Here is a 27,542-nt window from a genome sequence, read left to right on the forward strand (position 1 = left end):
CATCCCAGTAAAAAAAAAAATCACACCAGAGGTAAGAGTATGCTCGGGTTTGTACAAATGAGAAAGCCTGTATTCTTTATTGACCAAGGAACTATGTAAAAAGGAATTCAGGTAATGTTTTAAAACACTAGTGGTTTTCACACAGTGTATGGAGGTGATGCCGCAAGCTCTCTGAAGGTAATAACTTTTTCTGTATCATGTGTGTGGCACAGTATCCTTATCTACTGATCCTACAGCCTACGTCATTCCAAAAAAGCTGTAAAAAATCTGACTTGACAATTCATAATATAATCATTTTATATCATACCATGTTTTTGTTTGTAAAACAAACAACCTACTCCCCCCTGCAAAAAAAAAAAACCACATAAATGTTTCTGCTCCAGAAAACATTAAAATACCTGGTACAAATAAGATAATAGCCTACTTCTGCTTTTTTTTTTTTTTTTTTTTTAGTGGTAGTAGTATATGCATATATGTTTAGGGAAGCAGGACTAGCTTCCCTTTTCCTAAACTTCATTTTCTTTTGAATTACCAGACAAACATCATTAAAGTCATTATGAGGTGTCACTGCAAAAAGACAAGATTATGTTGCTCTGTAAATTTAAGCTCATACAAGCCATGTAAAAAATTTTTCAAAAATGAAACATCCAACAATACAAAAATAAAACCCTCACCAGAGCTTTCAGGCCACAGTTGATCAGCCTTAACTGACTGATTGATCCTCCCTATGAAGAAAGAAGTCTGGCGTGCTTAGCTCCTGGTTACAACTCCTTCCATAAAGAGATACAATTAATTATGAGCATAAAACATGCCTAAGACCATTGTTGGTAGGGAGTAGTTTTGTGGTAACAAGTTTGACAAACTTCAAGTCCATAAATTGGAGTGATGCAGAAATGAATGATCTGGTACATGGATTAAAGTAAATACTGGCTTGAACATGAAGTTAAGTGCCTCATAGTGCAACCCAGCAAGTGTTGCTTCAGTAACACAGGAAATAGAGAACTATTACCTTTTTTTTTAACATGTGCTTTATTATTTGGAAGTCTCATACATCTGAAGTACCATTATAAGGAGCACCTGTAGGAAAATCAAACCTAGAAGCATGCATTTGAAAGTAAGGATTCTCTGTTATTAATGAAATATTTCAAAGACATTGAAAATAAGACTTTTTTTTTAGCTTTACAGGATTGTTCCACAAAAAAATGCACATTAACCTTATCACAATACATACAAATATTGTGGATGGGCAATAGAAATCACCACCCCTCCATATGAGATGCATCAAGAACAAATTGTTCTCTTGTAATGTCAGAAACATAAAAGGCACCATAATAGAATGTTTAGAAAAAACTCAGTTTATGCCATTATATTTTGATTTAAAAGTGTAAGAATTGCTGTCCTGACTTAAAACAAAAAGCTTTTCACACCTGTAAGTTATCACTAGAAACCTGTAAACCTTTACTTTTTTTTTTTTCCCCAGAAGTATCAGTTACAAATGCAAGGCAAATATAAAATCTATTGACTTATTAGATTACAAATACTACCCCATGAAAAAGCTGTAGTTACAAAAATATAAAAAAATATTCTAACTCCTATTGTTAGATCTTAACTTCAATCTACACTGTCCAAAGCCAGATCTGATCTGGACACATTCCTACAATAGGAAAGTGCTGTTTGTCTTATTTTTACATTAATATTCTGACCTCTTACTACAGTTTTGCTTTCTGGATTTCTGTTATTAGTGCATATTAAGAATGCCATGTGGAGAGCGCTAACAGATAAAAGGTTGTATTTATCAATAGCAATCAGTAGCAACATAAGTGTTCTCAGTCTGCTGTCCTCCAAGAAGTCCATTTCTCCAAGGACAGAAGCGTAACTTTTTTTCTCCAAAACTCCATAGTAACTTTGTGTAGCAGCACGCCATTTTCATTTCTGATCCTGTGACCACTGGCAGGTGACTGAGAAGTGCTAAAGTCTTCTCACAGACTGCAGTAAGGAACTGTGAGAAGTACACCAACTGCTAGTGCTGTGCCACAGACTAGCAGCTGCTGTGGCAAGGACAAGCGTTGGCAACATCTCGTCTTCCACACATCACAGATCGGCACGTGCTTTATCCATAGGGTGATTCTGTAGCCCTTGGCTTTAGTAACCTGGATCAGCACAGGATGTTGAACCAGCTACAACAGCAGCCTAACAAAGTGCTAGTAGACATTAAAAAGAGTTTATATCTAAATAACTTTAAATTAATGACTAGATTAAATGAGATCTTAATGAATAAACTTTGTAAATGCTGAGCCCAAGCCTGACAAATGCTAATGCTTTCATGGATGAATACTGGAAGCTGTGTTCCTTCAGTCCTTTATCAGTGCTAGCAGAAGGTGTCCAGCTTCCAACTCCAGAGAAACAGAAGCCTTTTAATCTATGCACAGGAAAACTGGCACAGATTAGTACAGTAATACAGCTGTACTCCTAGACAGCAACCTGGTTTAGCTGGGTTTTTTAGTTAGTGCTCAGGGTCATTCAGCAAGCAGTATGCTTGTGGAAGATTTAACAGTGAGCTGTACTATCGTTTTCTTTATGCTTGGTGCCAGACATTTTCCTTTCAATACATTTTTCTTCATTAGAAACCACTCCCAGCATTTCTCCTGGTAACAACATTTGATAGTCCTTGCCAGTTCGAGCTGGATTTTGGACAGCTAACAGGTATCTCAGTCATGTGGTTCCAAACAAATCCAAACAAAGCCATTCTGAAATGGTGTTGTATTTTACCCTGCTTGAAAGGACTGACAGTACTCACATCTGCTTTGAAACAGTAACTTACTGTGTCCCATGTATAGAAAAGATGTGAGTTAACAGGAGACATATGGAGTTGTTAGGAGGGGAAGTGTTCAGTGCTCTTATCTTATGCAGGGATAATGTGTTGAATAGCATATGAATAAGACGCGAATATTCCTCATGTTTCAGTTTCATAAAGATAGGGTTCAAGCAGACACCATGTTCACTCCTCTGATCAAAGCTGTATATTCCACTGAGATTACGCTGTGATGACGGGATTTCTTTTTAACAGAAGTTCAAGCTATCTGCAGACATCTGCCAAAGATTTTTTTTTTTTTTTTAATAAGCACACCCCACCTACATCTTAATCAGATTTGGAGAACACTTTGTATTTAACAACAACAATAAAATAATTAAACTGAACGATACCTATAATGTAGGCCTTTGAATTTTTGTTCAGTAGAATTTTAAGATGGGAAACATGTTCCAAGCTAAACAATTGCTCTTGGCATTTCTGTTTTGTAAAAAAAACCCCACACAACAGTAGTAATTTTAATGAGCAACTCCCTTCCCCAACCTATTAAGTCAAAAGTTCACGACTGTAACTTCCAATCCAGGCACAAAATCATTTACTGACTCTTTCTTTTCACCACTTTCTTCACATTCTCCCCTTCCTCTTAAAAAAAACAAAAATTGGTGTAACAATGTCTTCTATACCAGACATTAAATTTAATAGTCCAGTAAGTTGTAGCAGTATCTGAGATTGGTTCTATTTTTAATTTAGTTAAATTAGATGAACAGCACATTCTCAGCACATCTTTTTTTTCATTTTCTGCCTTCACCTTGAAGGGGAGGGGATGAGGGGAAAAAGCCACAGTAGTTTCATGCATATTTTTCAAGAAACTTTATGTGGAAGTCTTTAACTTTCTCCAGTAGGATCTTCAGCTTCTCTACGGGAGGAAGAATGGTCATTCTGAAAAATAGTATTTAAAGGAATAAAAAAAACCAACCCACATTATCTTCAAAACAAATTAAGTGTGATCTTTGCTTAAAATTAAACTTGTGATCTTGATTAATCTCAGAGCACAGCTAGAAGTGTGTTAAGTTTAATATCTGCTTTGATATGATTCTCTTATTTTCTGCATTTATGCTTTAATTGAACTATACTATTAAACTAGAGCAACTTGTTTCAATTGGTTAACATATAGGAATTCAAGAATTGTTATTTTCCGTTGAGTGATAAAGAGGGTTATCAATAAGAAATAACAGCAACTCAGTTTCCATTTTTGGAGAAGTTATGCCAAATTACACCCATTTTTTTTGAGCTTTAGGGGCGGGCGGTTATGAGTAAATGTACATTTCTTTTTTAATTGAAAACTTAATTCAGAAGCATCAACATCTCACACTTTTTTAGTCCCTTTTTTTTCTTCTTCTGCATTGTCTGAAAATCTTGTTGAGTATGTATGCAGGACTGCATGCAAGCCCTACAGAACAAAATTTTTTCCCCACACTGGTACAGGAGTGGACTCACACTAGCTTTGTCCTGGAGCTTCGTGTGCCCAGATATCTAGCCCAGCTATCTGTGCTGCAGAACTATCACGGCTAAAGGTACCCTCTGTTGTGTTGGTTCAGACCAAACAAGACTAAATTCCGTGATAAATTCTAGCTATCAGTGGCTCGGCTGGAGTAAAGTACTGTTTATCGGAACCAAAGGCAGTAGAGTTTATGTTCACAGTTTTGGTATTAGAAGGTTTAGTCCAACATCTTGTTTTGGCAAAGCGAAGAGTTATTCAGCATGTTTAAGGAGCAGATTTATAGGGAAGACACTACAGCTTTCATGCAGTTCCTCCATGTGGAAACATTGTTTAATCCCCCGTTCTCCAGAAGAAAGCTGGGCAATTTTTTTAATGCCTTAGCCAACTTTAAGATTAGATTATAAGCTCTTATTATTGTTTGTGTTCATGGAGAAGGCATTTCAAATGTCAGTGTACAAAAATAGAATAAAACTATGTCAGCAAGCTGTGAAAACACCATAAAAACCTGAATAGGTCTTCTAGCAGACTAGGTCTTTGACCTAGCTGTCAGTTCACAGAAAATGTCCAGTAGAAAGTGAGACAACATAAACTGAAATAAAAATTCTTATATTTAATCAGAAGGGAAAGTACTGGGCTGGTACTTAGCTTATTATAGTTCATTTGATTTTAAACAAACAGAAACTGTACCTGAAATGGTAGGTTCCTTCTCTTTGGCCGAATCCACTTCCAGGTACAACACATATTCCGGTCTCTTCCAGAAGTTTCATGCAATAGAACATATCAGGTGCCATGTTATGAGCCTAAGGGAATGGATGCTTTGGAATTACTGAAGTCAAAATATTTCAAATACACAGAATTTCATGATTGCTTTTCTTCCTGAAACCTTATCTTACATTATTAGTTTCTCATTCTATTTACTAAAGAAGATGAAGAACAATTGCTAATGGGACAGTTCACACTGCGAGTTAAGTAACAGTCCCTCAGGAACAAGGCTGAAGAACCTACACAAAAGACTTGCTTCAAAAGAAAGGGTTTAGATATTTTTGTTTTTCTCCTTGACTTCCTTGTAACTTTTTGTCTAAAGTTTCAAAATTGTACGTACAGAAATCTAACCCGCTGACATTTGACAAGATTAAATTAATTTGAGAGCTGTGTGTTCCAGTTCTGTTGGCAGCTACTATTTTTTTTCCCCTGAATTATCTGCTGACTAGAAAGTCCCCCGATTAATAACTACGGGAGTTCTTACATACATGCAGGTTATATACATAATCAAATCATCAGCTGAAAAACAGCCCTATTTTTGTCCTCAGCTATGCTGATGAAATTCTCTTTAAAAAATGAATATTACACATTAGGTAACAGAGCTCTAGTTAGGAACAAGAAGACTTGTCATTTACTAATACAGCTTACTGACCCAAACAGAAAAAGGTATTTTACAGAAGTAAAATTTATAAGGAAACCTTCCTCCCTCTTTCCCACACTTGCTGAATAAGGCTTCTTCTGCAGCATCAGTAGCACACTGCCATTCACAATCCCCATTGCACCTGCAGGCCTATGTAACCCAGGTGGGGGGCAACTGGAATTTGCACGGTCCAGGAACTTGCCCACCCTGTGACTTACTCTATTAAACACTACTGTCCTTGGGTAACATTCTCAACCTGGAAGCCTTACCACTGTGATGAAATGCTCTGTTTTGTTTTCCTCTCTTAAAATAAAGGTCATGTTATATTTAAGATCATACTTAGTCAATGAAGTACTGCTTTTGTAAAAACATGAGCTTGCTCCATCTCTGGAATAAAAATTCATCAATAGAAGTGGCAGGCACAAGAGTCTGAAGGTTAAAGTGGATTGGGGTAAAAATGACAGACTGACCTTCGCTTCCTCAATGGCTTTGGAAGGAATAAAGATCCGTGGGAAAGCATACATAGCTCCTTGAAGTGGATTGCAGTGAATTCCTGGTACCTTGTTAAACATGTCTTCTGTTAGTTTGGCTTTTTTGGCAAGATTGTTCAAAACAGACTCCTTCTCCTGTTTAAAAGGAAGGTGTTCAGTTTGACATATTTGAAGTGGCAATAAAAATGCCAGAGAGAACTACGATGCTTCAAGAAGCCTTCCCTGAATTAAGCACTTTTAGGGTTTTGCTGAGCTATTAGAGCAAATGACGTTCTGAACACCAGTCACACCGTTAAAGGCAGCAATGCAAAAAGGCATTAGCAGGATACAACTACAAAGTGGTGTAGATAGGCAGAAACTGCAGAAGTCTCTATCTGCATGCCCCCTTCTTACATTCTTCCTTCTGATCACCCACTCTTGGCTATTTTTAGAGACCATGTTAGCTGAACCTTTGATCTGATGCAATACTGTAACTTCTTAAGCCAGATTCAGTTTCATTTTTACAAGTAAGAAACTATATGTATACTCTAATACAGAATACTGTGTTGTTCAGTCTATAGAGGCAGTGGATACCTCAGAACAAGGTTGATTTTACAACTGTATTTGAACTTACATTCCCGTTGAAGTTTTAGTAAAAGCAAATCTTATTTAGCAATTTTTTGTCATGCTAAACATGGGAGAAAAGTTGAATTTACCAGCAAGAAAGCTGATTTGATAGTGCCGCCTTAGGTTTTCTTTGGCTCCTAAACAAAGGAACCATGAAAGGAATAAAAAATATTTTTAAAGGTAGTCATATTAAGTTAATTTAAAATATCCTGCATAGTTCCGAAAATTGGTGTTATTACAGGATTTTCCAAGAATAAATGAAAGAAGTCTGGTCTCTGTGCATATTTTGAGTTCACGATACTTAGGACAGGTTTAGGAAATGCACAAAAGAACAAGCATGTTATTGCTGACCTTTATGAACTGTGAATAAGATTCTTCTCCAGGTATTGGTGGATTCACTACAATATCCATTGCTGCTTGTCCTGAGACTGGAGGACAAAGGCGAACAGAAAGCAGCTTAACAAGCTGTCCTTTAATTTCTGGGTGCAAGTTAATGACCTCCATGTAACCTCCTCTGTAGCCACATCTGTGATTAAAGTGAACGGAAAAGATCAGTCAACCTCAAGTATGTAAATACTGGGAAAGAAATTAAAATAATGGCAGAAGTGAAAAAACTATTAATAAGGATCCTACAATATGTAACATACAGGGTGTTGAAACAGCTGATATACTGATAATGTTTTAAGATGGAACTAAATTATATGTCATTAAGCCCTAGCATCCTGTACAGAGAAAACTGTGTACATGCAGCTTCCCTGTTAGGCAAGTTAACGATTAGCTTGGATTGTTTGCCCTTCAGATCAAGAGCATATGGCTGCAGCAGCATTCATTTAATCAGAAAATTATTTTTCTTCCATCTCTTCCTCCCCAAAACAACCAAACCCAAATATTTGTAACATGAAATGTCCCAGTGATTCTTGAGCTGTTCCCTTGAATGCTGGAGACCATATTCCTTTATCAGAGGTCTGGTTTAGGACTGTCGGATTTCACCTTTGTGGAACTGACGCATTGGGTGTCTGAAATAAATACACTTCTTACTTGGTATTTTGAAAACCACTGAGCTAATCCATTACACTCTGTGCTTTAAATGCTTGTTTTCCTTTTCTTAATAGTTTTTAGTTAAAATTAAGAGAAGACAGTGGATTACCTTCAGGTCAATAATATGAAACGGCTGTCCAACCAGATTAATGAGGAAGGTGAAATTAAAAAAAACTAAAGCAGACTTACTCGCCCATGTATCCCTTAGAGGTGGAGTGAAAAGAGGCCAGCTCAACATTGTTATAGTATTCGGGTCCCATCTCATACAGAATCTTTTTGAAAGAACGAAACTGGCATCCTTCAGAGTACACATTGTCCTGGTAAACCTGAACAGTCAGAAGACATTAATGTGCTCTGTTCCCCCAGCTAAGGATAAAATATGACCTTTTAGAGAGCCAGATCTGAACTGAAGAAACAGTGGCAACACTCAAAGCCGTTAGAAGACACAAGGTTCTTTGTTAAGTAATAGTTACTGTAATTATACATTTTCTGTTATGTGGCCATACTTAATAGTTTAGCCTTCAGAAGAACAGTGAGCTTCTTTGTATAATTTAATCTTTACTTATATGTTTAAATTGTTTTTCCTTCTGTTTCTTTCATTGTAAGTGGTCTGAGTATCACACAGGTTTTTAGGTCAGTTCCAGCAAAGTTCTTCCTTGTGTCTCCTTGCTTCTGTCTCCTACACTTCCTAGTTCAAATCCACATCAAACCACCTCTCATATTAATCCTCTGACATTAAGAATCTTGCATGTTTGATCATGTCTTAATATGAAAGCACAGAGTCTGTTCCCTGCACTTAAAAAATACCAACACCACACATGGAACAAAATTAGACCTCATATACATACTCCTAGCTGTGCTTTTGAGAGCACAGAATATTCCATTACCTCATCAGCCAGAAGAAAAAGCTTCTCTTCCCAAGCAAAGTGTATCACATCTTCAATGCACTTTCTGTTTTGCACCTGTCCTATAGTTTTTTAAAGCAAGAAAAAAGTTAGTGGAGCATATATATACAAATCTTTTTGCCTAGACCTAGTTAGACTACTAGCTTTTCACTAAGATATCCCTCTTTCTCAGAAAAGTGGTATTGAATTTTAGAATTCAGTTCACTAACTGTGAAATTAAGGAACGTGTTTGGATGAATCGTGGTTAAGGTAACTTAGTCCATCTCAAGCAAAGGAAGTGTGAGATACAGTAATCAATCCATAATTTATTAAGAATACTTTTTTGCATAACTGATCATTTGAAATACTCACATGCCTGATGCTTAAGTGGGAGATAGTTTCTCTCTAATCAACCTCAACTACTCAAAAAACCTAAATTTTTCTGAGGGAGGCAGTGGTTGCCACTGAATTAAGAGTGTATCTGTAGTCACTGCCCCTCAGAGGCAAGAGGCTACAGGCCATGTCAGAGACAAGATCTTTGATAAAGATCAAAAGTGACTGAAAGTCATTCCACAAGCCTGCAAAAGTTCAATGGAAGCAGTGGCTTCAAATGGGATCCAGTGAAGTGAACCTGCCCTCTCCTCTCTTCCCAAATCCCTGGAGTTCCATCATACTGAAAATAAGTTTCTAAAAGTAGACATACTGTTCTACTCAGAGCACTGATCTCTAGAGTTCAGCTTCACATATTTGATACTTATTTAGGATTTGCTTGCAATGTCAAATGAATGAAAGAGGGAAAAAAAATTGGTCTTAAAACCCATCCATTAAACATAATTGCTACAGACCTGTGGGATTTCCAGGGTTGATGATGCAGAGGACTTTTGGATTGCAATATGCCTTAGCTTCATTCAAGGAACGGCGAAGTTCATTCACATCTAGAGCCCAGCAATTTTCTTCATCCAAATAGTAGTTCACCTGGATAGCATCTAGTTCAGATATGGCTGCTGAATATAAGGGATATTGTGGTATAGGGATCATCACTCCTGTTCGGGATTTTCCACCTCCTGAGACCAGGATCTTTAAAATTGTCTGGGGAAAAAGCAGGAATTAAAAAAAAAAAAAAAAAAGAAAAAGAAAAAAAGTCACACACCAGAATTAATAGTAATTAATAGTATACTCTAGAATAAGTTACTGATCTTCCTTCTTAAAAAAATATAGAGTTAAGGCAGATTTCTATTTCAAGTTAAGTTACTGGCTGGGTGAGAATGGTCTAACTCAGCTTAATGGAACTCCTCTGCATGTCACGGCTTCTAAAGATCATGTCTGATCAACTGCAAAATTTAGGAAAAACATTCTGAGCACAAGGCTAGAGGGAAAGTTGGAAACAGGAATATCAAGTTGATGATTTTTCTACTGTGCCCAGTTGTAAGCAAAAAAGCCTCAGCTAGTTGTTGCTTGTTGCCTTTCACTCATTTTATCTCACTAAACACAAAACGCCAATAAATAAAATCAGAAATCAGAACTGGGGCCTGTGGAGGTTCCCCTTTGGAATAGAGAGACTAGTTTTAGATTAGGAGCAGTTGTGGCCAGGTGGAAACAAACCTAGAGACTTTCATTATGGTTTCATTTTCAAGTAATAGAAGAGACCAAAAGTCTGCATGTCTTAGAATGGAAATCTCATGTATCACATGTAGAAGATACAGAAGATACAGACAGAAATGTAATGCTTATGCTAAGGTCAGTCCAGAGGATTTACCTCTGTGTGGCTGTGTGTGTCTGTGTAGGCTTTTTTACATGTGAATTAAATAAAAGAGTGCATTTGGTGCGGGAAGTGGAAAGATTTTGTGTTTTTATAATCAAGGGAGAACTCTGAAGTACAGATGCAATCAAAGCAGGCATCCTTATCAATATGTAATTGATAGTGTAAAAACAAAGCTACTTCTGCAGATGTAACAGCGGTATCCTTTAAGTTTCTCATTGGTTCTAGAACAAAATCTGCCTTTCTGAGCCTCTTGTCACATACTACCTCAGATGCTAAGCTAATGATTTATAATCAACATGATTCTGTACCCACCACTAGTTTAAAAATACCAAGCATCCAAAAGGCATAATCAGGACCAAATGCAAATTTAGAAACTCTTTAACACCCTCTGTCCCCCAAGTTATGAAACATTAGTTGTTTTATCCTTGGAAGTGCCAAATAATGAGATTAATTGTACTGCTGACTTTTCATCACTGGTGAAATCAAATAAGCATTGTACAGATCTTAAATGCTATGCTGCCATTCCTGACAAGCTGCCAGTATAACACTTGGCATCATAAACTCTGGAAACCCAATTCACTAAAGACATCTGGAGAACTGTTCATGTTAGAACACTTTCATTCTGAACTCTGCCTCTGCCACTAGATGTCATTAAAAAAAAGCTTTTACAAACGAGCTATAAAATGCTGCCTTAATAAAAGCGAAGAACTACTGGTTGTTGTAACATCAGTGACTGTGTCTGTGTAAAAGAAAAAATCTAATAGAGACAGTCTTAACTGAGGGCTATCTTTGAACCTTGGTTGAAGCTGAACCAAATTTTTCCCAAACAAGCTGACTACAGAAATCGATCTTTGGGATTAATCTGCACTAGCAGAGAGTTACTAGGAAGAAGAGTTGCTGGGGATTCTCACCTCCGAGGTAATTCCCTCTTCTCTCTGCCACTGATTCATACCTTCTAATCTTCAGTGCTTCTGGATCCTAACCACTGAGGACACCACTATTTGGTCTGAATGGTCTGAATCTCCTAAATTTCTATTTAGGCACCTATGTAGTTTATGCTACCTTTACAAAAGATACAAGTTAATGTATATTAAGAGACTGTCTCCATGCACCTGTTCCTCAGCTGGCATCTTACAGCCACATAATTGGGTGTATTTGATATCCAGTTAATGTGACTTCAGTGCCTGTTAGATCAAACTCACAGAAGTTTGTGAGATCAGTTTTGTTCAACAGAGACCTGTACTTCTTATGGTAACTGACAAATTATAGTTTATACCAAAAAGAGGCAGGTTTAATTTTAACACTTACAGCAATACCATCACTTGCTCCAGTGGTAAGATATATGTTATCTGGATCTGCAGGAACCCCTCCATCTCTTCTTTCAATATACACAGCAACATCTTCACGGATGCAATTTATACCTTGACTGGCACTGTAAGATCCTGTGAAAAACAGAGAATGAGATGAGAATTGAGTACAGTACAGTAATGAACATCAGACTTTCTGTTTGCTAGGAAAACTCCTGAGCTAGTATTGTATGAAGTAGTTTGTACATACGAGGGCTTTGGATCTCCAGGATTTTTTTTTTCAAGGAGTTGGTTTGTTCATAGAGCAAAATAATTCATTTGGAATTAGACAAATTTAGTATCACTAAAATACAAAAATAATTTACTGTATTGGTAAAAGTAGGTTTTAAAGGCTACTTTGCAAACTGGAACAGCAATCCCATTTTGACTATTTCCCAGTTGCTTTCTTTATGTCAGCCAACACCTATTTAAGTAATGCGAACAAGGAACAGAGGTAGCATGTGCAGTAGAAAGGAAAATAACTTACTCAAATCCATGACAAAAATAAGATTTCTATTTGCAATATGAAAATAATATAATACCATTTTTTCCCACTGTCTGAAATTTCCAAAATCCTAATCTGCTTCTCTCTCCCTCCACAGCAGCTCCCACAACCGCTTTTCAGTTACGCATAGCAGAAACATTTAGGCTCACCCCAATCTATAAGCCACATGTGCTAATAATATGTGCAATTAGTTATTAGCACAACTAATAACCTGATATAAAGTAAGATGTTAGGTGCCTGTGTGCATCATGCTGAGCATGTGCAACAAATAAAGAGTAAAACCAAGCCTAAGCTAAGGCAAGGAATAGATTCAAATTCCGAAGCCTAAGACTGATGAACAATAAAGTGACAAGTGTACATCTCATTTAGAATACTGTCATGAAGCTGCAGAATCTTCTTTGCTTGTTGGGTGGAATGGAATAATTGTGCCCGACGTGACTCTGATCACACACTCACATGCTGGTAGTCTGCCTGATAATACTTCTGTGAAATTTATAAAGACAAATAACCTTTGCAAATAGTGCACAGCTGTGTGGGACAAAATGGTAATTCAGGGCACAAAGTTCCCTGATGTCCTTAACGTTTACTTTTACAGGACTAGAAGTTGTATTGGGTCTATACATCGGTCTTTGACCACAACTAGGAAGCTGCTGTTAAAGTAGGAGAACAAACCTGAGGTGTCATCCTGTCCTGTGCTGCACGGAGGGCTGAGTCCTGTGACTCAGTGAGGATATACAGAAGACCTGAATTCAGTTTTCAGATCTTCTACACTTAATGGTACTCAGTCAATAGCTTTGACTAGAAACCATCTACTTGCCATGTGGAATGCAAATAAATAAGCCCAACCCAAAAAGTTGCATGTGCCTGTATTAGATATTTTTATATATAGGAGAGGGGTACATTTTTCAACTGCCTGAAAAGATATGACAATTATCCCACATGCAAAGTAAGTGGTGTCAAAGGAATCCCAGAGTATTTGAAAACAACAGAAGTTGAGGACATATCAGAGCCTTCATACATGGTCTGGGAGTAGCAAGACTCAATACTTGAGTAGGGTTTTGCCAAACGAATGTTCATGGGAAGTGAGGTTATCCAGAGGTCAAGACATTCATATTAACTTTGCAATTAAAACACTTAAATAGGCCAGTATAGATGTGAGTACAAAGCTTCAGATAGCTGGACCATATGTAGTGACATTCTGAAATGTCACTGTTAGCCTACCTGAAAGAAGGTAATTAAGTGTGCCAGATACTTTGCTGTACCCAGCAGCTGTAACACTATCTGCAGAGTAGAAATTCTAGTAGCATTTCCCAGGTACAAGTAGGCAGTAGAGTTGCTAGATGATAAAGAATTTGTCCCTTCCATTTCCTATCTACTGAATATGCAAAGTTTGTACTTATTTATGTGTATACTATTCGCAGACTCTTGCAGGAACAGTGGTTGAAGAACAAGAGTTCTTTAGTCCTTTCAAGGGTTATTTTACCTTGGAGAAATAAGTCTTTGACATCTTCAGCTAGGACTATCTTGGCTAAGTAAAAAACTACCTTTCAGCTGTGTAGCTTTCCCTTTGCAGAGCACTGTCGCCTTGGTACCTGAGTTTCTGATACCCCAGTACAGATCCTGACAAACATACTTGGACTGATGGCTAAAAATTGAGATACAGGACTGTGAACTGGATCAGGTGAGATGGACATACATTGTTTGTTGATACTATCATTACAGGGATAGTAGACTTCTTGGCAGAGAGACATCTAGATGATAAAATTGTAAACAGCCCCACCTAGACTTCACAGAAGACATAGCTCTCAGAGCCCAGGATTAAAAGATGTCATAGAAGAGTAACAGAGCTTCACTAGTACTCTCTGCCACTTACTTTTTGAATTAAAAAAAAAAGCTCAGCCTTCTGTTTAGGGTTATGCCTAGATCTTATTGTGGTGAAGGCTCCATAACTGTATAATCTTCATCTGTGTCCTCTTCTCATCAAAAATTTGCACTATTAGTCCCTGCATATCAGTAGGCCACACCATGAACTGTCCTCCTATCATTTTGCCCTAGGCCATCTCCCATTTGATTTGTAATCATATAAAACATGATTAAGAAATTTCAGCACTATAGATACTGAAACTACCTTTGTTGATTGTAATACCAACAAGGAGGAACTGAAACAGAGGCTTACCTAAGCTGTTTCCTCCACAACCCTGCAAGATCCGTCTGGCTCGCTTTTTGGCATCTTCTGGAAAGCTTGGACTGTCCAGCAGGTTTGGGTATGTACACAGTGCCACTACCTAGAGTGCCAAGAGAATGTCAATCAGACACTTCTCAATGGTTATTTTAAGTTGGTAATATTACTGTTAACTTTCCTTGGTAATGAAGATCACAAATACTAGCTAATTTAAAACAAAGGTTATTGATGAAGAGTTTGCAATTGTTTTTTTTTAAGGGTAGTGCTTACAGGAATGAAGAAATCATATAGAGTTCCAAGTTCTGCTTATAAAAACAGGTCTAGAATTATTAACTATTTGTATTATAGACAGTGAGGATCGGTGTCCAAGTGACCTATGTGTAGTGCAAACACAGTAAAACACAGTTAATTATTCATTTGTTATCTCTAAGCAGCTCTATCCTCCCCTCTTTATGTATTCCTAGCCCACTTTATTAACAAGAAATCAAGAGTTTAAATATGGAGCAGAACTGAGAAATATGATAAAATTTTGAAGTCTCAGTTGCATGTTCTAATAATCCTTTCCCAAAATAACTTATAGTTATTACTAAATTGAATTTGTGGGCAATATTTAATTAAAAAAGAAGTGGTGATACAGAACACAGTAAAAGAAGAAACATGACCTAGCAGAATTTAGTTTATGAAGGAATGTAAGACACAAAGAATCTAGAGGTCTTGCTTGAGATCACCTTAATTTGTTCCAGTCTCTCTCTCATTTTTATACTTACGTGGTATAATAGGGATAGGCTGTTGTCATCTTGTGGGACAATGATTAAAGAATTAATTTACATGCACACACAGTCATGGGGAGACTGGATTTCCCATTTACCTAGTATTTTCTTTAATAACATTGTATGTGAGTAATTTGTAAGAAGCTCTGGTCTTCCTAGTTTGCTGCATACCTCAATTCGATAATCTCATCACCTGGACCCCCACTTTGACATGGCTTCAGTTTGTCCTGGAGCTTTCTGGATGTACATTATTATAGACAGAGGATTTTACAACTGTGATCCCCAGTCAATAGCATAATACTAGTTTTAAACCTTGCTTGTGTTTTAAGGAAAATATAAAAATACGGATTCTGTTGTAGTCTTTCCTAAAAGTTAACCTACGAATTAGCTTGCCCAGAGGGAAAATGTGCAAAATAGCAACAGTACAACTAGTTGCACCCAGCTGCGTGCAGATCTTAAAACTATGCTGTCAGATGAAGAAAGGCATTTGCTTTTTTCTTTGAAGACAATTACTTTCTTTTTTGAAGTGCATTAGCAACAACAAATGTGCTGACTGAAAACATAGGAGAAGTGGCAGGAGAAAGTACGGCTGGGGAATGATCTGAAAGGTAACAAAAGCTACTGAGGACACTTGACAAGCAAGGTATAGGACTCTGAAATAAAAATTTGTAATTTACAAAATAACTATGTTAAGTCTAAATGCATATAGGGAGTCATTTAAACTAATACACACATCAGACAGATTTTAAGGCATTCTTGGTAATCTAATAAAAAATCAAGAATAATATTTTATAATATTCTTACCTGTCGGAGGAAGGTGATTGGCCTCTGTCCCATTGCATGTGCATCTCCAATGTTGGCTTTAATTACTTCAGTAAAAGGTTTTTTGATTCCCTAAAAAGAGGTGAATCACAATGTATTGTTAGGGCTGAAGTAGATTATAAAGAATTCCTCTTTTTTGGTATCTGTCATATGGGTGTAACTAAGTAGTGCCTAATCTCAGAATAGGTAGAGTGTTTAATGTAAAGCTTAATGCATTTCTCGTATAATACTGACAGTAAATCTTAACTGCTTTACAGAAATTATGCTGACGGTGATGTATTTTTAAATGATAGGCTGGCTTTTCTTCTTTTTTCCTACTAGCCACACATAAAGAGATTGACTTGCCTGGAAACTACACATTGAAGTAGAAAAGATGAAAAAGAGGCATTTTGAATTGTCAGTATTAGAGCAATTTGTTTGATACACCCAAGGGAGGGAGAGATCCATCAAGAAGCTAAAAAGATTTCAGAACATTTGAGAAATCCACCAACAAAAGAAACCTCAAGACCTTTAGCACTTTTTAGAGCAAAAATAGTAAAGATACTGCTTGCTTATTTATTTTCTATTTAGATGAAATATTGTGTGATTACCTCACTTTTCTATATACAGATATTTTACAAAGTATATCATAGAGAGGCTCTCTATGATAAAAAGCAGAAGTGCTAAATAATCACCATGAATACTTAAAAGCTTCCTAGTCTCTGAAATCTGAACAGGCAGCCATTTTTCCTGGGAGGAACTGAATATATCATGAGAACAGAGGGAAAACAGTTGATGAATGCTGATTAGCAATCACAGCTCTTTGAAAGGAAAATAAAATAAAGGAAAAAAAGGCAAGGAACTGACTGGTAGGAAAAAAAAAACCACCGTTGATTTAAATAACTGAACTCACAAAGCCTCTTCCTGGCCTATGCATTTACAGCAAGTTATTGGCTTTGGATATAGAATATGTGGCTGGCAAGCCTTAACTAATTTTTGCTTTTCTACCATAGATTATGTATTGGACTTCAGTGACAGACCACAACCTAGATGTGCAAAGATAACAATGGCCAAATATTAGTAGTCAACGGGGGTACAAATTCCCAGGTATGCCAAGATTTGGAGGTGTACAGCTGCGTAATGTGGCTGAGAGGTTATATGATAAGGGGATTCAAATCCCTACTACAGATCCAGTCCATCACATAACTGACAGCAGTTAGGTTTTAGAAATGCCATTAAAAAAAAGACAATTGGACTTATGTGATCCTGACTCAAAAAGATCAGTTTTATATGGCCTTAAATTTAGCAGGAATTGAAAAAAACATTCACATAACATAATAAAAAACTGACACACTGACTCCACCAAGTCCTTTGTTTTCATGTTTGCTGATTTAAGTGAATGCCTAAATAAGAGTTGTATTTCAACCTTAAATAAAGAATTAAGAAGGATACCAGATAAAGATTACAGGTGTCTGAGACTGAAGTTTGGCAATTTATGAGAAATGCAAACAGCTAGAAATAGGTTCTCTTCAAACTATCTGGGGTCCACTGATAGCACAACATTGTTTCATTCTAATTTACAAATAAGCAGGAAAATAAGGATACATGTAGAAGGAGAACAAATGCAGTTTGCATGAAATTTAGAAAAATTCCCATAGGTTTTGGTTGCATTTGGTCCTTTTAGAGCAAATTGAATCAGTCTCACTAGATTTTCACAGTAATACAATTTTTTTAAAGAATACAGGATACCTTAAGCTAGGCAGTCTAAAAAAACCACAGCAGTTCTCAGCAATAAGATGAAACAGGAATATGCTGTTTTACCAGATTAAAAGCAGAACAAGCAAAACCCCTAACAATATCAATACGTTATGTTAGACAAATTAGATGGTTTTTGCACACAAATACTACTGTGATCTGCAATAAAGAATAGTTGCTGCTTTGGTTAGTGAAATGCTGAACGATACCCTGCATTTCATAATGTACCCTTGGAGTTTTTATAGTGGTACAACCTTTACAACAAAGGTAACAGACCTTTTTAGTATCTGTGTCAGGTTTATTGTAAAGGATGTTGCAGCTTATTAGCATTTATATCATCCAGATCTCTGCTAGTGCCAAACTCTGCGTTTATGCCATCACCGCCTTTGGGCATCGACTGCACGTAACATAGTCATCACCAACTCCACAAACCCCACACTACCTTTGCTACTAAAATGATTGATCTGGAGAAAACAGCAAAACATACAAGAGCTGTTGCTGTTTTTGTCTTTCAAAAGAGAGATGCTTTTAAATAACTAGAGCCTTTGCCTTCGCTGACAATGAGTTAATATCAGCAATTGTTTAGAACTGTCTTCACAAGATTCACTATATCCCCTCCTAGTGAAATCTAGAAAAAAAATGTTATGACTACTTAGTTTTTTTCTCATCTTTTTTTATTACTTGATTTCCAGTCTTTCTGTGGAAAGAAAGAATATCAGAAGTTGTTCAGATTTAGTTTTTATTTCTCCAGAAGAAAAAGTCTCATCTTACCATTTCGGAAAGAAGGAACAGGAAACAGTAGCAAGGCAAGAACAAGCATCAAATGCTAATGAGTCAAAGGTTCAAAGCACAAATATCAGAAGCTGGCATCAAGGAAAGTCTAGAGAGTGCAGATTCTGCAGATGAGTTCAAGACAGAATTCTACTTAAATCCTTACAACAGAGTGGTATTAGTCACTGGTTACTTGTGTCAAGGCTTCTCCTGTGGTGATGGTGCTGGTGTGCATGTGTATCCAAGGGAAGATAAATGTCAAATACTTTTTGGATAGTCTATGAAAAGATCTGTATGAAAGGAGGAAGTGTGAATGTGATACTGATAACCTCAACATCAGGCTGTAGAACAGCAGGAAAACTGCTGCAACAGGACATAGTTTGTTAGGGCAAGATATTCACATTCACTGTCGTTATTCTCTTTCAATCTCCCTCTCCGAATACGGGCAGGCTTTCAAGGTGTGTTCTAGAGGCAGTCTGACTGGATTGTAACGGGCCTCTACCAGCAGACAGAGATTTGGAAAAGTGAAGCTTGCAGAATGGGAGCTCTAATAACAAACACAGGAGCAGTAAGCGTCAGATTGATACTCCTGTCTACTCAAGTGGGTATGAAGCACATCAGGGAGGAAAACCAATCCCCAGCCCTACAAAACAACCACTACTACAACTTTCTGCCTTTAGTGGCACCTAACAACATGATTCATCTTCACCTCGGGAACAAAGCCAATCTTCTGACATTCTTTTGAAATTGTTAGCAAAGAGACTAATTGTAGTAGCCATTTTTAAAGCTGAAGAAGCCATCTTACACTTTCAAATTCAGATGCAAATCAGAAAATGTGTTCTTTTTTTTTTTTTCAGTTGCTGTCTTCTTGATAATGAAATTATTTTAATAGAATAAAGGAATCTTCCCAGATTTGGAATAAACTCTTTGGAAATTAGTTCCTTCAGCAGTTACTTCTGTCACTCTCCTCAGAGGAAATGCAGTCTTTTAAGAGACCAGATGAAAAGCCTCAGAAACCTGAAGCAGGTCAGACAGAATTATTCTAACAACTGTATCAATGTTCTAAGTATCAAACAAAGTTGGGAGAAGGGATTTTCATATGTGATCCAGAATTGGTTGGTACAGAGTCATTACAAATCTTTATGGAGCTAACTAGGTTTGGAGAAGCTTCCTCTTCCCCTAGACATCCCCACAGCCTCAAGAAACCCAGCAGGTAAGGAGTACGGTATGAAATAATGAGCTGTCTCTCAAGGAGTCACCCTGCAAGAAGTGTTGGGAGAATTATTTGATCAAAGAAGTAATACGATGCCGGAACATAGGCTATCCCAAAGAACTAACATGAAGGCAATGCACTTCCAGGAGCTGGTTTGTTTCTTAGGAGTTTCAGTATGCCTAGAGGTTCCCTTTACAATGGCCATCTATGAATGCTCGCAAATTGCAAAATAACACTGTGCCCAAAGAGAGTAAAGAAGGGTGAAAACAGCTGTCTTTGCGAAAGTCTTCAAAGGAGAACCTGCAGTCTGTAGAGAGGCTTGCGTGATCTGTATTTGGTAATGGCGACAGGAAATAATTGAAAAGGGTTCCCTTGAGGAGGCCAGGAAAACGTGAGGCACTTTTAATCCCAGAAGAGCAACACGGTATTTCAGCTATTCCCAGATTTCAGAATTTGTCCGCTCTTGGCTGCTCCCCATTGTTTCATTTTCATTGCCATTGCTTTGTGCCTCCTCTTGACGGTTGTCAGGCAGTAACACCATACTATGAAACGCTGTGCTATTTCCTTAGCACAAGCCAAATCTGGTTTTGCTGTGACTTGCATGAACAAGCTGTAGAACAAAAGCACTGGCAAAACCAAACATTTCAGCACAGCTGAGATCTATGCTGTAGGAGCCAACTTGCTTGCTTGACTGTTTTTTTTTCCTTCCTCTCTCAAAGGGCCAAGAAAGCACCACCCAGAGGCCCTTAACTAATAGGGACCTGAAGGCCTGAATTAACATTCCAATCTTTTTATTAAAACAGCTCACAGCAGAAAAATAAACCTGACCTGCTTACTGCAGAGTAAGGCTTTGAGCTTGTGTTATGCATATGTGATTCAAGCTGACAGGAACTGTTGTTGGAAGGAAGAAGTTGAATTCTGGATTTTGACTTGCAATGGCAGTGATAACTTGCATGCCCCCTAATATCAGATGAGAAAATCTCTGGGGCTGACCATTAACTGGCAGGTCTGATTCAGGGATTAAAGAACAGGAGTTGTCCTCAAGTTGTTTTTGCCTTATACATTGTTCAAAGTGCATTTGCATTCAGAAATTTTGCTTATATGAATAAAGCCCTAGATTTTAATGTGACTGTAAATGACAGAATTAAAATAATGCTAATTAGAAGCAGATTAGACATTAGGATCCTCTTAACTTGAAGACCTGTTGGAAAAGGGCTATTTTAGAATACATTTTGCTATTGTATTCAATAAAAAAACCAAAATCATATAACTGGATCTTGTTGACTGTATGCTTCTGAACATACAATTTTGCTAACTGCATTCTTAGAACTGAATTTCTCTCATCTTCATCTGCAGCAGTTTTCACCCTATTAAAAAACATGTGTTTTACTACAGATTTGCTTCCATATGCAACATGTACAGGCAACTGAGGAACAACAGTTCTGTCTTAATGAGGTCAAATGCTCTGGAAGATACTTCCTTAGTGTGCACATAGTCACGTAGTCAAAGCAGAAAATTATAGGATGGTAATTTAAGCTTAAGATCTTTCATTACTGGGTGTACTAGTCAATCTTGTATCTTTTTTTCTTGGCATGTCAAATTATATTTCTGCATGTCATTGTCTAAACTGTGTTTTATCTTTCCACAATTCCCAGGGACACAGTCAACTCACATTTACAATTAAGTCTGGATTCTAAGTCTGAACTTTTTCTATTCAATTTAAAAGCCTGAAGAACTATTTAAAAAAAAAAAAAGAAACTTTAGTCTTTTAACCCAAATTCTTTAGCAGAAGCTGCCTGAGATTATAGCTACATAAGTAGAAGGGTTTCTGGAAGTTTTATCTGAACAGAAATATAGGGTGTGAACCAGTGACTTGAAGAATAAACATGCAACAGGAACCTATTTGCAACAGTTATGCTAATTAAAAACTAGAGCACAGGAGATTAGTGTAGAACCCTTTTACTGTAAAAGTGAGACTACAGTGGTTGTTCAGAAGAAAATGGGGTTCAGTGTGTGGAGACTGCCTATTACCATTAAAGGCACACGGCTACAGACATAGTGGTGGAATATGCTAGCCACCTGTGCTGACCTGAAGGAACTTTCTACATGCTACCAACATATCTCTGCATACTATCCCTCTACCCCTTTCTGCCCTACAATTCTGTTTCAGTAACTTGGAAGTTTTGAACAGGGACCTAATCTCATGCGACTTAAGGAAGCTGGGCACAGTTCTCAATGTTAACCTGAGTTGACTTGCAGATCCTAAAATGCTGTTTAATACGCACATGCTTTGCAAGTATGTGTAAGTCAACTTAACCTGACATAGAACTTAACATTATGTAAAACTTAAGCAGGAAATACAGAAATAAGTAGAGTAAGTGGAGATGTCAACAGTAACAGATATGAAGGGACTTTCCATAATAAAAATTGAATAAAATTCACATGAATGCAAAGTAATAAATCAGCTATGTGTGCTGCCTATGTAAAGATTAAACTAGCTTGTTATTACTGATTAAGTAAAGAGAAGGGCTTTATCCAGAGATTGCATTATTCTTGCATAGAATTAACGCTCAGGCTAAAATTTCTAGTCTGAAATGTAATTAAAGTCAATACTTGTCACGGTGCCCATCTGTTAGCAAGTCAAAAAAAAAGAGGGATAGAAAAAAAGATATTGTTCGAGTTCTATTGAGAGTATAATTTATTAAAAAATGGCTGTGCTCTAGCTTGCTTTAAAAATTTCCAGAAACATTAAGGAAAATGGCTGAAGTCAGTTCTTTCTCCTTGTATCACCTTAGTAAGCCAGACTCAGCTAGTTATTACCATTAGCAAAGGGGAAGAGAAATCAGGTTTTCACTTTTCAAGCATGATGCAATTTCAAAATTACAAAAAAAAATTCAGATAAATTATTCAAGTAAGTAATTTTGCATAAAGATTTCCAGCTGGAAAGACTTAATGTAGATCAAAACCTTGATTTTTTTTTTTTTATCCAGATGAATACAGGTTACAGGCCCACAAAACTTGTGAAGTCGAAGTACAGCATGCCCCATCCATACACTCCTGGACAATCAATCTTACTCCGCTTTAATAAGACTATTCTGACTTGCCACTTATATTGGCTTAATCCTGAGCACATTAGCTGAAATTAATGCCTCATTTTAATTTACTTTTTTAAAGAACCATCCCTTCAATTGCCTAGTCAAGAGACTTATCAGGTAACATTTTAGTCCTTTCTATGTGCACTGGGATGAAACCTGATACCTTTTTTGGTGCAAAAAGCTTCAAGTAGCTGTTTTAGAGTCTACATAACAAGCTGTGTAAGTTACACAGGTATGAAGTTCTTATTGAATTGAACCGAGTTTGAACAGAGAAAGCCTCCATTGCTCCAATTAGAAAACGTCTGCATTTAAGATGCTTTTAGTTTAGAAACAAATGACCCAAACGCATCTTGGTGGAACAGGACAAATGCAGATTTACCAGTGGCTATATCATTGCTTCACCTCTGCCCACTCTTGCTACCACCAGCCAGCACAGTGCTTCCTTGTTGTACTGTGGAGTCCGTGCTGTCATGTCTGTGCAAAGCTCCTTCCCCATCACATGCAGTAGAGTTGCTATGGGGCATCCCTTCTGCTGTCAAGTTACAAAGAGTAAACATGGATCTAGAGATGCTGCAGGACATCACCTTTCTCTGACAACAGCTTCAGCCTCTTTTTTTTTTGTCAGGCAGTGCTAATTCTGCTGGCAGTGGTTGACCTAACTGTGTCAGCTAAGGTTGAGAGGGATGAAAATTAAAAGTAGAGAAGTGCCATTGACCTGTGATTGCACAGAAGTCAATTTTAGACCAAAAAATAGACATTTAGATAATGTATAACATTTCAGTTACAAGGAACATAGACTCAAGGCTATATGTATCCTTTACCAAACAGTTTGGTTAAACAATAGAAGGAATAACAATATTTTTATCCGAAAGGCAAAGAGTGATTAATAACTTGAGCAGTGCAGAAAGTTGTTCAGCTGCTTCCTTAAGTTGATTAGTGTTCTCTGCAGATAGACTCTCCCAACTTTTGCAGTAATCCTGTCTTCCTTCCCTGCCAAACAGGGAGGCTTTTGTTTGCTTTAGTCATCTTACAGCACAGTCACATGTCTATGAACACCGGTAGCCAATGATAGTATTCCATGACACTAGTTTAAGAAAAAACCACAAAAACTTTTAAATGGAAAATGACACGTAGGTGGGCACAAAACTGCCTTTACAGTCTTTTAATAAAGCAATTGGCAAGGACTTGCTCTGGCATTTTTTAAAAGGTGCACAGAATAATTATTCTCCCTGCCAGTGACTCAGCTAGTAATTGGAGTAAGCAAGGGAGCTGGGAGGAGTCAGTGAGGATCATATAATATTTGTTTTGTCAAGTCCTATCTCCTGCCCTGTGATGGTAACTTGAAAACAAACATACTCCATGAGAACACTAAGATTTTACACTCTGGAAAATGCACCCTCTAGAGAACCTAGTTGCATAAAGTCAATGATACCTTTATAAACAAGACTTAAGGCAAAAATCAAAACAAGTGTTCTGAAAGCAAATCTCCATCACCACTCTGAAATTTTTAAGTAGAATTCTAAGAAATTAGCTGTTTTTAATAATTACCAAGTTAGGCACAAGTAACTGATGTATATAATGCACAGCAAGCTGAAAACATGGTTCACTTTCTAAAACAAGGGGAAGCAAGTAACAGAAAGACCAAAGAATTAAAATAATCTCATTTTGCTGGCATTGCTATGGCACTGTTTTTGTTCAAAGCACTTCACTATGCTAATCAAATCAGTTTTGCAATACCTGTAATAACATATTAGCAAGACTTCCTAAGGCAGTGAAGGCAGGGAATAACATCTGGAATCACAGAAAAGTAACCATGCCAGGTGCTTTATTCAAAACACAAATAAGTGAGTCCTCATGCTGACAGGGGAAACTGTGATGGAAATAGTACAAGCAAAAAGCCATGCCTGAATTGCTAAGGGTTTGGGTTTTTTTGTTTTGGTTTTTTTTTGTTTTGTTTTGTTTTTCAATGCTAAGTCTTAATATCAAGATAAGGAATAGGAGCAAAATACGAAGGACAAAATGTAAGCACTGACTGATTTTGATGCTTTATTTAGTACACTTTGGCCCAGACCCTCAGGAGTATCTTGTATCAGGCTTTATTGCCCAATCCTTCTAAAAGTGCAAGCCACCTAGAACTTCGGGCAGCATTACCCAGCGTTTGTGCTCTGAAGGCTTATGGTCCTTCAGTACCTCAACTTCTGCAACGGATAAGAAGAGAAGCACAGTGTCGGTGGTCTCTACAGAAAGCACCAGAGTCTCCCCGGCTTTGGAAGGCCCAGGGGGGTGCGGGAGGGGCTGGGCCCACCTCCGGCCTGCGGACACCGCCGTTTCCAAAGGTGTCTCCCTGCCCAGAACCCTCACGAAGGCTTTACACGCCCTGTCACTGCGATGAGCGCTGGTCAACCACCCTCTTACAACAGAGAGGCCATGGGACCGCGGCGAAGGGCCGGAGCGGCTCAAGAGACGTGGACCCCGCTCGGCCGCCTGTCAGCCGTCCCGCCGGCCCCACCGCCTGCCACGTCGGCCCCACCGCCGGCCGCGGCCCTGCCGAGCCCCCCGACGCCCCAATCAGGAGTGGCGGCGGCGGAGGAGTGCCCCGGGGGTAGGGCCAGTGCGGACGGCGCGGCGCCCGGCCGGCCGCGCAGCCCCGGCTGCCCCTGCCTCACCTTCCGCAGCTCCTTCTCGATTTCGCCGGCTTTAAGTACGATGGGGCCCCGCACTGCGTATTCCACCGCCTTCACTTGCGGGTTCATGGACTCCAGCGTCAGGATCTTCTCCCTGCTCGCCTTCTCGTTGATCTTCACCGCGGAGGCCTTGGCAGCGCTGCTCCAGCGCATCCTCCCCTCCGGCGGCGGCAGCGGGAGCCGGGGGCGCGGCGGCGGCCGCCCAGCCGCCAGCAAAGCTGCGCAGCGCGAAGCCACGGCTTCCCTTCCGCCCTGGCCGAGCCCCGGGCCCCGGCTTGCCGCGGCTTGCTTGGCCACCAAGCCAAATCGATGCATGCTCCTGCAGGCAGTTCCCCACGCCAGGGTAGGGAGAGCAGCGAGGCGCGGTCCGGAGGAACGCCGAGCGGTTGGCACCGTCACACGGACATGCTGAGTCCTCCTGCGCCCAGGCCCCGCAAAGCTAATTGCGACGGATACAACGGATCCCGCGGCCTTGCGATGCCACCGGAGGAACAGCGGATCCCACCATGGCCTCAGGCTGGCGCCGCGGCCCCGTCTCGCCCTAGCACTGCGGAGGAGCCGTGGGTAACGCCATCCCGCCAAAGCTCCCCCCACACCCCCACAACGCGCCGACTGCGCCAGCGAGCAGGGCGGTGCGCGGCCCCGCGGCTTTTGTAGCTCTGCGGCCCCCGCCCGCCCACGGCGTCAGGTGATGGGCGGGAAACTGCCGCACCCACAGGCCTCGTCCGCCCCGCCCCGCCCGCGAGCGGGCGAGCTGGGCAGGGGACCCAGGGCAGCGCCGGGGCTTTCCGGATGGTGAAAGTGTTTGTGCCGCTCGGGTGTTCGGCTTTCGTAGCGGGTGACTGCAGATCTGCCGTACAACAGCAGCAGAACTCAGGGGAGAAAGAGCGGGAAATGCTCGCTCCCTGCTTCCCCGGTGGTTTTGCTGCCGTTTTACCCGGCCGTGGGTGCCCGGCAGAGGCTCCTTGTTTGCGCTCAGAGAGCAGAAAAAGGGAGCATTCACTCAGGAATATTCCTGTGACCTAACGTTACCTCCCTGAGTAACGGCCTGGGCTGTAAATCAGGCTTCTTTGTGGATTGTTTCCGTGGAACCTTCGTCTTTCTTTTCCTCCACTGACTTAGAGAAACCAGCTCCCTATTTTAGGCACCTAAATTAGATGGTTTGAGACATGGGTTCTGTTCTGCGTGTTTTGGTATCTTTCCTTGGAAAGGAAGGATGACGAGGAAGCAAGCTGCTTTTGGTTTTATTTTGTCATATACAATTAGAGTATTTTTCCTGTCTTTGCTATTTTTTCTTTCTAACGACCTTCTGCTTGCTGTAGTGTTTAGTTTCGTAAATAATTTGTTCAAGTCCTTATTCTATTTCAAGTGCAGTATTTTAGCTCTTGCTCTGTGCTAATTTAAAAATAATTGCTGCTTGAGAATTTTAGTCAATTCATAGTTAACAACAAAAACAGAAATGGGATGGGTTTTGTGCTGATGGGACCGTCTAGGGATGGTGCAGGCAACTAATTTGTTTTAATCAGGAATTACATTTTGTGTATTTCCAGTCATTGTACTGATTGTACCAAAAGCTTTTTCTTGTTTACTGCTCAGCTTGTGAAGGCTGAGTGGAGTGTGTCTGGCCCTGCTTATCCTCCCTCCAAAATTCTGCTCACAAAATGACCCAGTAGAACACTATATGTTAGAAATTCAGGTTCCAAGAAGGACGTTTTTGTTTATTTGCAGCTTTAATAACTGTTTCAGGACATTGCGGTCTGCTTCTCCTTCACAGTGATTTTTTTTTTTCCCCCATATTTTAAACTTTTTTAACTTTTGAAATCTCAAGTTTTGGAGGCTGTACATTTTGACACTTTAAATTTTTTCATTGGCTGTGTATCTGGAAAGCTGAGTGTTACCTGAATCTGGCTTTTTGACTGATAGTTAA

General features: G+C 39.0%; 1 protein-coding gene across 1 annotated transcript; it reads right to left on the reverse strand.

Annotated features, from left to right (window-relative positions):
* Positions 1 to 1,010: 1,010 nt before the first annotated feature.
* Positions 1,011 to 26,361, reverse strand: GPT2 (glutamic--pyruvic transaminase 2). The gene is made up of 11 exons (XM_086758093.1): positions 25,598 to 26,361; positions 16,101 to 16,190; positions 14,521 to 14,629; positions 11,802 to 11,935; positions 9,577 to 9,820; positions 8,735 to 8,814; positions 8,037 to 8,173; positions 7,161 to 7,335; positions 6,183 to 6,338; positions 4,998 to 5,110; positions 1,011 to 3,748 (listed from the first exon to the last, which is right to left on the reverse strand). Exons 1-11 carry the CDS (start codon positions 25,928 to 25,930, stop codon positions 3,658 to 3,660), a joined length of 1,662 nt encoding a protein of 553 aa, XP_086614219.1. The 5' UTR covers positions 25,931 to 26,361; the 3' UTR covers positions 1,011 to 3,657.
* Positions 26,362 to 27,542: the final 1,181 nt, after the last annotated feature.

This window comes from Chlamydotis macqueenii, chromosome 13 (assembly GCF_036417535.1).
Source record: "Chlamydotis macqueenii isolate bChlMac1 chromosome 13, bChlMac1.mat, whole genome shotgun sequence".
NCBI lineage: Eukaryota > Metazoa > Chordata > Aves > Otidiformes > Otididae > Chlamydotis > Chlamydotis macqueenii.

Excerpts from the sequence above, each read along its gene's own strand:
- GPT2 (XM_086758093.1), bottom strand. The coding sequence starts at position 25,930 with ATGCATCGATTTGGCTTGGTGGCCAAGCAAGCCGCGGCAAGCCGGGGC. Across the intron at positions 6,339-7,160 it reads CTTATTCACAGTTCATAAAG|GAGAAGGAGTCTGTTTTGAA; the intron begins GTCAGCAATAAC and ends CCTTTTAAACAG. Across the intron at positions 3,749-4,997 it reads GAAGGAACCTACCATTTCAG|AATGACCATTCTTCCTCCCG; the intron begins GTACAGTTTCTG and ends ACTATTTTTCAG.